At 37.2% G+C, this 11,577-nt stretch overlaps 2 protein-coding genes across 2 annotated transcripts; one reads left to right on the top strand and one right to left on the bottom strand.

Annotated features, from left to right (window-relative positions):
- The first annotated feature begins 242 nt into the window (after nucleotides 1-242).
- On the top strand, nucleotides 243-3,622 carry LOC143184546 (peroxisomal N(1)-acetyl-spermine/spermidine oxidase). The gene is made up of 3 exons (XM_076386864.1): nucleotides 243-646; nucleotides 946-1,486; nucleotides 1,566-3,622. The coding sequence occupies exons 1-3, from the start codon at nucleotides 463-465 to the stop codon at nucleotides 2,407-2,409; spliced, it is 1,569 nt and encodes a 522-aa protein (XP_076242979.1). The 5' UTR covers nucleotides 243-462; the 3' UTR covers nucleotides 2,410-3,622.
- Nucleotides 3,623-3,758: 136 nt separating this feature from the next.
- On the bottom strand, nucleotides 3,759-9,812 carry LOC143184547 (excitatory amino acid transporter 1). The gene is made up of 8 exons (XM_076386865.1): nucleotides 9,618-9,812; nucleotides 8,971-9,233; nucleotides 6,953-7,353; nucleotides 6,681-6,875; nucleotides 6,414-6,600; nucleotides 5,916-6,344; nucleotides 5,695-5,829; nucleotides 3,759-5,610 (listed from the first exon to the last, which is right to left on the bottom strand). Exons 2-8 carry the CDS (start codon nucleotides 8,988-8,990, stop codon nucleotides 5,463-5,465), a joined length of 1,515 nt encoding a protein of 504 aa, XP_076242980.1. The 5' UTR covers nucleotides 8,991-9,233; nucleotides 9,618-9,812; the 3' UTR covers nucleotides 3,759-5,462.
- Between the last annotated feature and the right edge of the window lie 1,765 nt (nucleotides 9,813-11,577).

The following is an 11,577-nucleotide window of genomic DNA, read 5'->3' as shown; positions in this document are numbered from 1 at the left end:
TTAAGTATCTTAAACTCCCTCCAGTGCTTCTACTCGAAAATTATCTTCACCACGCGTTCTATCCATCAAATCAACTAGTATGCTCCAATTAAGAAGTTTCCTAATAAAATAAAATCAGTTTTTAAATTAACACACGTATATATGCAATAGGCAAGGGTAAGTATACATATTTACGCACACATACACGATGTCTGAATTGCGACGCATCATCGTATCAAGGAAATATGCAAATGTCTGTAGGGCGAATTTGTGTCACTGTCCTGTCCGATGTGCGCAATAATGAGAGCGATTAAAAGATCTTGAGTGCGTAGCAGTGCATCCAGGTACTCCAAGAAAGTACTTTCAGGTTGTAGAAAGTACACTGATCGCGAACAGAATGGAGAAACGCTTGAGTCGACTTATTCGTAGATAAAATTTGGAAGAGCTGTCCAGTTTCGTTTTGTCATTGACAGCTGATATGATATGATCATGGCGGAATCTACGAAGAAGTCGGAAGATGATAATGTTAAGTGTAAAATCTTGATTGTCGGTGCTGGTATGGCTGGATTGTCAGCGGCGAATCATTTACTGAAAAACCACGAAACGGATTTTTTAATCGTCGAGGCACGGGGTCGAATAGGTGGTCGTATTGTCGCGACGAAAGTCGGTGAGTCCTTGCTTAACCTGTCCAGAAATTTGGTTAATAATCGATAAACCTTTGATCCATCCTTCTCAATTTTTATTTCAATCGGAAGAATCGTTTAGTGTCTCTGAGAAATTTTCTGTGATCTGAAAAGTGTTCAGACTGTTTTCCAGTGACTGTTCTGTTAAAATTTTGATGAGTGCTGTGTTCATCAGAGAAACAGATTTGTTAACAAATACTTGGTAGATTCAGAGACACTAACTTATGTAAAGAAGATTTAATTTCAACTTGTAATTCAACAAGAGTGAATGTTTCCAATTTAGGTAATGAAAAAGTCGAATTAGGAGCAAATTGGATACATGGAGTCCTAGGAAATCCAATGTTTGAATTAGCTATGGCAAATGGATTAATAGATATTGTACGTATACCAAGGCCTCATAAAGTTGTAGCAGCTATGGAAGATGGAAAACAATTACCCTTTCCAATTTTACAAGAGATCTATGAAGCTTATATATGTTTTCTAAGACGATGCGAAGAATATTTTTTAAGTCCTTATAGCCCTCCAGATGGCATAAACAGTGTTGGCGCGCATGTAGCATTGGAGGCAGAGATTTACTTGTCCTCTCTACCAATTGAAGAAAGAAGAATTAGACAATTGTTATTTGATTGTTTACTTAAGAGAGAAACATGTATTACTGGCTGTGATAGCATGGAAGATGTTGATCTCCTGGAAATGGGTTCATACGCAGAACTACAAGGTGGAAATATTAGTCTTCCAGATGGATACAGTGCTATATTGGAACCAGTTTGTAAACATATACCAAAAACTAGCATTCTTATTAGGCATGCTGTTGTTAAAATTAGGTAAGGAGAACTTTGATGTTAGTAGTGTGTAAAGAATTTAAAAACCATGAGTGTCCTAACAAGAAAGATTTAATTATAGATGGCAGAGAAAAAAACATATGGATGGTTCCACAAATTCTAGAGATAATAATTGTTCCAATACGAATGATTTTATAGAAATACAGTGTGAAAATGGGAAAACAATACTAGCAGAACATGTAATTTGTACATTACCATTAGGAGTCCTTAAGGAAAAAGCTAATGATATATTTGAACCACCTCTGCCTAATTATAAACTTGATGCCATAGACAGACTTTTGTTCGGTACTGTGGACAAAATATTTTTAGAATATGAAAGACCATTTTTAAATCCTGGGGTGTCTGAAGTGATGCTCCTTTGGGATGATAGAGGACTAAAAGAAGAAGATAGGCAAGATCTTAGCAAAACGTGGTTTAGAAAAATCTACTCGTTTACCAAAATCTCCGAAACCTTGTTATTGGGATGGATATCAGGAAAAGCTGCCGAGTATATGGAGCAATTAAGTACAGTGGAAGTGGCCGATATATGCACATCGATACTGAGGAAATTCCTTAATGATCCATTTGTGCCAGTACCAAAGAATTGTTTACGCACTTCATGGCATTCCCAGCCATACACACGCGGTTCCTACACTGCTATGGCTGTCGGTGCAAGTCAATTAGACATTAATCGTCTAGCTGAACCTATAGTAGAAGAGAATGATCCTTCAAAAATCGTAATAGCATTTGCGGGAGAGCATACACACTCCTCCTTTTATAGTACTGTACATGGGGCATACTTAACTGGTCGAACTGCTGCTCAAACTCTCTTGGAATCAAGAAAGAATGAAAAAAATTCTTTGAGCCTCATTTGCGAAGACACGAATGACCTTAGCTCATGGATTCAAGGAATTTCCTTGAATTGAAAACTATAATTTATTCGAGAATCGAATCGGAAGTTTGTTCTCTATATCGACGTTTTCACATTCATGGAGCACAATTTATTACTGAGGTATGAACGATATTTTACACATTGTCGGGATGATGATAATTGTAATTCATAGATATTTAGTATTATCGCGAAACTCGTGAACTGTTTTGATTTTGTAAATACTAGCGAATTGTTTATATTATGTACATAACGATGCCTGTTTAAAGCTATTAAGACTTCTTGAATGTGCATTTTTCAATTGTACACACCATCATGCCTTTTTTTTCAATGGTTGAAAAAGGTATGATGGTATCAAATCGTATTGCAGAATAATGCTTCATTTTATGGGATCACCTAAATGTAGCGTAAAAGTTGTATATAATTCAATACCGTCTGGAACGCTTTTTATTCCTAGAGAAATTTATTGAGATGTCTGCGAATCGTTGTTAGTCATTATGACGATATAACGAAAATACATTTATCATATAATTTGCGTTTATATAATAACGATTAGAATAATATTAGAATAACATTGTTTCAGTCCGTACACAATGCAACAGAAAAAACGCAATCAAACAATGGTGTTTCCATAGAAAGTTTAGCAGTACTAATTGCCATTCGCATATGTACATAATTATGAACATATGATAAGGGCACAAAATCATACAAAAAATTGCTAAGTCATCCAAGGCTTACAGCGATGAAATTATTTTTTTTGTTCCGTTTTTAATGTTTTTATATAGAAGTATTATATACAAAAGCGCATTTTATCTAGTCATTGTATTAAGCAATTTAATTTTTAAAATACGAAACAGAGCATCTGTGGTTTTTTATGTTCTCCTTTTTTAATATATAGAATGCATCAGTCAGCCTGCAACAAAATCAATCACTGATAGGAATTTACTATGTGAACAATTTTGCATATACTTTTATAATAAAGACAATAGAGTAGATGAAAGGTCTTTTAGAAGGGTCTTCTGTGTTTGAAATGTGATAGAAATGTTTGCAATATTACTGTTTTGTTACATATTACCTTTTAAAACTTCTTTTTCGTATTTCTCAGATCCCAAACATATTTATTTTTCTGCAACTGCCACTTAATGTTAACTTTTAACAGCGCAAATCTAAAAAACAAGCGACAAAACAAAAAAGGAATGTTATATTATGCACAGATAGGACTACAACTAAAATAAATAATTTTCAGTAATTATCGTAATTAATTATTTCATAGTCAACCTAAGTACCTTCTATAAGATGGAGAAAAAGTGCAAAGTATACTTAACATTTTTTAGTAGAGTATTTTCTTTTTTAATTTAATGTTTTTCTATTTGTATTAGACACACTTTCACTGTGATAAGAGTTGCTTTATTGTTACAATTTTTCACTTACTCATCTTTGAGCAAAGACATTTTGGTACTTTTATGTATACATATAACTTTGTTTAGAAATAAACAATAACATTATTGTTACATCAGTTTGTACATTTATTGTACAAATAAATATTATACAGCATATTTTTAAGCAACTATGGCATTATGTAATTACGTACAGGTACATAACATAATAACAGGTGTAACTGTACATCAATCCGCGAGATTTATAACAATAGTACGAGTATTACTAGTTTTTGACAACATGCCTTGTCCTTGTGAGGAAAAAACTAATTTTTTCAACATATATCACGTTTAGTAAAGAAGGTATTTTATAATTAAAACGTCACTTTATAAATGTTACACATAGTACTTAATTTTTCTTAAGTTACCCCTAAACAAAGTGTTAAATAGTGAATTAATTAAAAATATAAATTGGCTATTCAGTTACATCTATTGCATGCATGGATGTAACTGTACAAAGGAATATATATAATGATAGACTTTTACTAATTTTCACTATATAGTATAATCAAATACACTTCTTTACTTACTAGTCAATAGCTGAACGCTTTTTGTCGATTCATAAATATATTTTGCTATGGAAAAACTGAACACATTCAATTGTTTCGTATGTTCTCAATTCAAATGTTATGACTAAATTATATTATAGATGATATCTTAGCAATGAAGACACAAAGATTAAGAGTATGTGCATATCATAATTTAGTATAGATATAAATTCAATAGTACTAATAGTGCCTCTAAAACAACTGTATACAATTGAATTTTATACATCCCAAGTATGTAGCTTAAAAATATGTATTATTTAAAATTGCAATTGCATCCTCTAAAGATATAAGAAAAATATCGATTTAAAAAATGCTTTTGGAATTGAACTTTTTGAAGTAAGAACACTTAGGCAGTAACGTGTTTATTGCACAGCTAATCTGTTGTAACACCCCTAAAAATATATAGTCAGTAACATAACAGATGAGATTTTTCAATTCAAAGTATGTTCTGAGTATTAAACAATTAAAACAAATTTAAAAAATTGGAGAAGAAGAAAATTTGAAAGAACAATTTTAAACTATGCAACATATAAAAAAATATGATATGCTTGAACCCCACTGGATGCTTCTTCAAATAAAACATATTAGAGAATATGGCACATAGATTATGAAATTAGCGAATTGACTAAATATTCAGTTCGACTCGCATACAATATCTCTGCGCGTTCCCACATTCGAACTTCGAAAGTGAAATTTAAATATTTCAATTGTTTTTCTTCTTACTATATTGCAATTAGAAGTAATAAATGACTACACAACCAACTGAAAGCGACCATTAAAACATGATCGTATCATTTTGTACTTCGATTGAACAAAATTCGGATCAGTGTAATTAAATATAAAACATTGATACTTCTCCTAAAATTGAAGAAGTAGAACAACTGTCACGGTAAGAGATTTCTGTGATGTCACAGTACTCGTATCTTTACAAGCTACCACATTATTGCTGCTTTCGGAAGACTATTACGTTTACTATGATTCCTCTACAGTAAATTTAAAGTTCGGTGGGAATGTGCGAAGTGTTTGAGAAAAAAGGAAAACCCAATATTTTCAGTATGCTTACGAGATACAACCTCGGATTTTGATAGATAACAGCGCTATGAATTTCATATAGATGTCGTGGTGTGATGATCTGCTCCGTTTTGAGACTGAATATTATGTGGTAGCGAAGCTAACTCATTTCTGCTCAAGTAATTCACAATTCCAGCTCCGAGGGAATCCCCTACTACGTTCACTGTTGTTCTACAGCGGTCTCTGAAAATCCAGGAAACAAGATTTAAAGTTTCATGACAATCTTCAAGCGGTCAAGAAAAGTTTGCAAGGGGAATTGAAACCTACAGCAGCCAGTCAACTGCAATGACTAGAAAAACGTCATCAGCAGGCAATCGAACCGTATCCAGAACCATTACCATCGTCACCAGCCCTGCCTGCGGAATTCCAGCTGCACCAATGCTTGCAGCAGTTGCCGTAATGCTAGAAAAGTAACCAGAATTATTTCTAGTGCCCAGAGAAATTTGAGTAATGTATGCTGCATTCAACATAAGATTCATTCTCCACACCTGACTGCTACCAGTTGCCCAAAGGTCAGGCTAACTTGTCGCACTTGTGCAATGAAAATCGCAGCGACCGCTTCGTACAAAGCAGTACCGTCCATGTTGATGGTAGCCCCGATTGGTAAGACGAATCTGGTAATTCGAGGATCGACGTTGTTTCCCTCTTCGAGGCAATTTATAGCAATCGGAAGGGTTGCAGAACTTGAGGATGTACCGAATGCCGTAACTAGCGCTTGTGCCATATTTGATATATACACGTATGGGTTCTTTTTCGTTATTACGAAGTATAACAAAGGAAGAATTATGAAACCGTGTATGAATAGGCCGATAAGGACAGTAAGGAAATACATTCCTAGCTGACCGACAACTTCGTCTAAAGACTGCATTTCAGTAATTTTGGCAGCTACTAGGAAAAGTACACCTATGGGCGACAACCTGAAAAAATTAGATTGTTAGATAATATAATATGCACTGTAATTTGTAATTACAGATGTGAAACTTTACCAAATCACCCAATGAGTTATCAACATCATCGCTCCCGACAGGGATTCGAAAAAGACCAGCAGTGGTTTTCCTTGCTCTTCCATTTTTCCTAGCGTAATACCCAAAGCTGTAGCAAAAACTACCAGGCCCATAATATTGGTTCCTGAGACGCTCTTCTGCACCGGTTCCCAGAAATCCATATTGTCGGCTGATTGAAAGAAGAATATTGAAAAAATTCATAGTTGAACAGTTACAGCTTTCCTTTTTATAAAAAGTTTTAATCTTCACCTATTGATTTGTTTTCTGGCTTCTGCATTTCGGTTCTGTGTTGAGAGATACAAGCCTCCACCAAATTCGGAGGAAACATGTTCCGAACCAGATCCATCAAAGTGTCAATAGTAGAAACATTTTGAGGAGATGATTTCGTTTTAACGTCAGGGTTATTTCCTACACCTGGTTGGATTGTGATTACTAGGATAATACCTAAAAGACATAAGATAGCGTTATGATTCACCTCTGTACCATCTTCACTATTTGAGACACTTTCTATCCTTACTGACCTAACACAACAGCACTGATTGTGGTGATCATGTAATATGCGATGGCTCGTCCTCCGATCCTGCCACTTAGAGATAAGTCCAGAGATCCAATAGCTGAGACTAAACTGGATATAATCAGTGGTAGAATCAAGCTCTTCAACATCCTCAGGAACAGATCTCCAAAGTAATTGATATACATGATTTCGCGAGGCGTCCATCCTTGTGTCCTAGCATTTCTCAGTATAATACCAAGAATAACACCACCGGCGACACCACTAACAGTCAGGATAGTCAATGAATTATGCCTCAGGCAAGCTCGAATTTTTTCTTGCCTCGTTTTTGGCCTTTTGTTTGGCTCCTGCGGGTAGTACGAAGTTCGTTCGGCGATTTTGCATTGTGTATCAGAGCCCGACAGGGGAGACCTAGAATATCAAATGAAATATCCATACTATTAGAAGGAAATAGTATATCAACTAAACGTTATTAATAGCTACTAAGTTAGTATTACATTATATATTAACTTCCTGTTCTTGATTTATCTATTACGCAATGAGTCGTAGGTTCAATCGAATAAATTACCGGTTTGAAAAAAATACAGTTCTAGGAAAAATAATCTGTCGTCCCGAAAGGAGACGATTCACACCAACAAAGGGTTAATTGCTGGTCTTAATTCCCTAACGGTGTTAACGAGACATGTCTCGTATCGCGGCTAGCCCGCTATTAAAAAAACTGAATAACCACTTCATAACTCAAAAGAAACTATAGCGACCTTAACATATCGTCATCTTGCGTATCTTCTCGGCGTTTTGCAAGGTTTGCAAATTACAAGGTGGACAAGTGTCCTCTCGTTTCTGTAAGTTACATCAGACTTCTATTTTCCTTTCATCAACAATCGAGCTACGTTCATTTGCAAAGACTTTACATTTTCATTCAATCCATGGAAAAAGAAGATCACGCAGTATGGAAATGTGTGGCTTAGGAATTTCAATGCTTAGGATGGAGTAGAGTCGGTCGACTGCAATAGTAGACAACATTCCAGATTTGAATGAATATTTTCTTTAGAGAGATCGGGACTGCTGTTTCTTCAGAAATTAATTAATTGAAGTCATTTCTGTTAAAGTTCTGGAATTCTTAATCCTCCAGAAAGACAGAAATTTTGCATTCGAGTTTTCGACGATGTGACCCGATCCTGAAGCCAATAAACGTTATTTACTAGACGTGATTAGTAAAACGTCGAGCATTGGCGTACGTGTATGCGTCCAGCGTGTAGGAAAGCACGACGATTGATAATGACTTCGCTCAGATCTATCATTACATCCCCGCGCACGTTCCGTTTCGTTTTAGCTCAACCGTACGCGAACAACGTTTCAATCTAATCGAATTAAATAATCGTTTAGGCTAACACAATGAGATTACATCTTGATTACATTGAATTCGGACTGTTCGACAATTTTGAATGAACTTCCAATTGAAGTTACTATTAACGAACAAAATCAAATGAAAAGTAATCAAAGAATCGCTCAAAAGTGGTTGTAAATTGTAGAAACACGTATGTACTCAAATTTGCTCCTCACTAAAACGAAACACATCATTTCCTCATCGTCGTTACTACGAAGGAACTCTGGTCTCTTGGCCCATGATTCGATTGAGTCTTTACAAACGACCTCGCGTTAAGTAGGCCTAAGGAGAGACGATCAGTCAAAAGTCTTGCTTACGTTGTCGTCACGACGTGCATCGTTGTCTTGTAAAGACTATTTTTGACTCTCCATGCGATTTCGAAATTCCCCGATGTAGAAATTCGCATCAACGCATCCGTCGTCGCCAAGGACGCGTCACACTGGCATATTTTGACGACACAAAGCATTGGGCAGCTTGACACTGAGCTTAACTAGCCCGCCAATTATTAAATAAGATGGTACTTTCACGACAAATCTTCCAGCGGCGTAAGCAAAACTTTTAGAAGAAGTGGGAATTATTCTTGAATACAGATATCTAATTTAACTAGATTAGAAGACTGCAAGAGAAAAGACACTACGTACAGTTCAGTGGCGACTTCCATGGTAGCTGTGGTGCTCTAGACTACGTCCGTGGTGTCAATATCACAGCGAAAGACGGCGGTCACTCGTTCGCATATAGTATCACCTCTGGTTAGCCGGAAGCGGCTGGTGCGTGCCGCGGTTCCGGTAGGGAAGGGAGGAGAGCTCGAGAAGCTCAAAAGGGATCGACAATAATCCGTTGATCCGCTGGTTCTCGATGCTGCCGACCCCCGTTGTCCAATGGTGCAGTAGCACTTCTTCGGTCACTGTACGCAACATTAAAGAAGGGTTCGTTAAGAGGCGAGAATAAGAATTTAAATGGCAAACTTAAGAAAGAGAACTCAAGAAACGGAAACAATATCTTCCATGTGCGATCTGTGCCCTTTCAAGCCGACCTAATATTCGATCAAACTATTTATTAACTTCTTTAATGCCCAAGATACAGCCTCCTGAGTCCTGCTTGCTAGAGGCGAACGCAGGTTGCGAAAAACCAGGGCACGGCTCGCACTGTGAAAGGTCAAAGCAAACCGAAAGAGTCTCAGCCGCGGAAAACTCTTGGTAATCGGTTGATGGAGAGCCCGCGGACGTAAACACGAAGAGATGCGACAGGCCAAGCAGTGTTAATGACGGTAACGTAGGTACACGCGTACCGGCTCGACGCTGGGTCGTACTTGCTCGACCAGGAGAGGATGTGTGCTGATAAAGCTCTCAATCTGTGCCACCTTGGGTGGTACGATTAGCTATGGCGATCCCCCTACGACGATCTCTTCCTGCCGTGCTGGCCTATCATCGTCAGATACATTACAAATACGCGCAACTACGACCCCATCGGGAGCACCGGGTTATGTGTCTATTGTTTGTCGCCTGTCCTGTCCTGGCCTATCTCTCTCTCCGATCCACTCTCCTCTGATCACCTCTGCCCTTCCTCCGATATACACGCAGGCGATCCCTTCCTTCCGACTTCCACTAAATTCCTCTTCCTCCGGCTTCTCTTTTGCGCGCCCGCCACCGACACGCTGATGGATCGACGCGCGCGCGACAGCACCAGCCCTCGATCGCCACCGATCTTTTCTCGGCCACTGGATCGCGATCCTCGCCTCGACGGTCCTTCTTCTTCGACCTGTGCAAAAAGGACTCGAGTCAGTTACACTGATTCACTATTTTACAGAGATGTGGATTTTTATTGGCTATCGTATTAGGTCATACTATAAATAAGGCTTCTGAGAATCATTTCATTCGCACAGAAATTAGTGGGCACTGTTCTTTGCTAGAGTCTTCTTCGCGAAGTTCTTAATTGTTTAAATTGTAATGTAAAACAGTCTTCAGTTTTTCCTTCAACAAATAAGAACAGAAAACGTATTTGTTCTCTGGAAATACAAATGGTACAGCAGTAAGTGTAATAGAAAGAGGAAACGTGTGTAGTTTTTTCGGTGGGTGGTTGTTCGAAGGGAGGAAGGAAGTTATAATATTTTCAAGTGTTTCTCGTTGGCGAGAAGGGTCGAGATAGGTCAAGTTTGTAATTGATTTCGCTCGGGTCGTGCTCTAAATCGAATAAAGAAGGATGGTACTAGAGTACCCAAACATCCTACAGTTCTTTAGAAAAGCACGACTATTTTAATCAATCTTCCCTTAGTACATCGAAGTCTTCCCTCAAAACTGTTCATAGTTGTTTAAATCGGCGCGAAGTGGGTTACTTTTCCGACTCAAGAGGAAGAAAGCCTTAAAAGATTTGCGAAGTGTTCAGCATCCATATCATTTGGAAGCATCAAGAGATTGCATCCACCATTCAGCTGAAAGACATGCCAACAAAAAGTCAGTACTTTTCAATCTGAAAAAAATCGATTTTTTTTCTTGTCTAGCTTAGAAAGTAAGATTTGCAAAGAGTCTGACGTTAAAAATTAGTTGTTTCATTTGTAGCTGAGAAATTAGACTTCAATAATCGAAGAAGCTGATGAGCCACGATCATTATTCCATAACAGCTGAATGATATCAGTTGTTCGCTGTAAATAAGCATACGAACAGCATTCTGAATAATTATTCGTTCACGCGTATTTGCAATTACTTGTCCTTGCATAATCATGATCGTAAAGTCTTCGTGTCAGCTTCATAAATATTAAACGACTTGAGGCTAGAAACTGACCAAGTTGAACCACGCGTTTCATTCTTGCGACTTATGAACGTGTGAAAATTAGATTCCCTAGAATCAGAGATTAACAGATTTTATACGGAATTGCTTCGCCTATAAAGATACAGACTAATTTCTCATGAAAGAAGAAGTTGAGAGTACAAACAGAGCTTTGTTTTCTAAAAGTTTGTTTCTCCTATTAAAAAATTTGTTGAAAATCAATAGGTGATTCATTGATTAAGCACCAAGAAACAAATAAGTATAGTAAAAGTATTCTTCTACAACACATTAATGAAGCACTTTATGGGGGGTAGAAGAGTCCATTAATTAAAATGCTAAACAAGTCCACGTGCACCCAACCTTCAGATCCAGCTTTTTTAAAAAAGAAAAAATATCTATGATTCTAGAGGGCTCCATAAAACTATTGCTTCGCTTTGAATCTCCAAGGATCGATCAGGATCCAATCCTCATTGGGATTCGATGCA

The sequence above is a fragment of the Calliopsis andreniformis genome, chromosome 10 (assembly GCF_051401765.1).
Source record: "Calliopsis andreniformis isolate RMS-2024a chromosome 10, iyCalAndr_principal, whole genome shotgun sequence".
NCBI lineage: Eukaryota > Metazoa > Arthropoda > Insecta > Hymenoptera > Andrenidae > Calliopsis > Calliopsis andreniformis.
This window is presented reverse-complemented; position numbering and strand designations above follow the sequence as displayed.

Excerpts from the sequence above, each read along its gene's own strand:
- LOC143184546 (XM_076386864.1), top strand. The coding sequence starts at position 463 with ATGATCATGGCGGAATCTACGAAGAAGTCGGAAGATGATAATGTTAAG. Across the intron at positions 647-945 it reads TATTGTCGCGACGAAAGTCG|GTAATGAAAAAGTCGAATTA; the intron begins GTGAGTCCTTGC and ends TTTCCAATTTAG. Across the intron at positions 1,487-1,565 it reads CATGCTGTTGTTAAAATTAG|ATGGCAGAGAAAAAAACATA; the intron begins GTAAGGAGAACT and ends ATTTAATTATAG.
- LOC143184547 (XM_076386865.1), bottom strand. The coding sequence starts at position 8,990 with ATGGAAGTCGCCACTGAACT. Across the intron at positions 6,876-6,952 it reads AATCAGTGCTGTTGTGTTAG|GTATTATCCTAGTAATCACA; the intron begins GTCAGTAAGGAT and ends TATGTCTTTTAG. Across the intron at positions 5,830-5,915 it reads GGGCAACTGGTAGCAGTCAG|CATTACGGCAACTGCTGCAA; the intron begins GTGTGGAGAATG and ends TTACTTTTCTAG.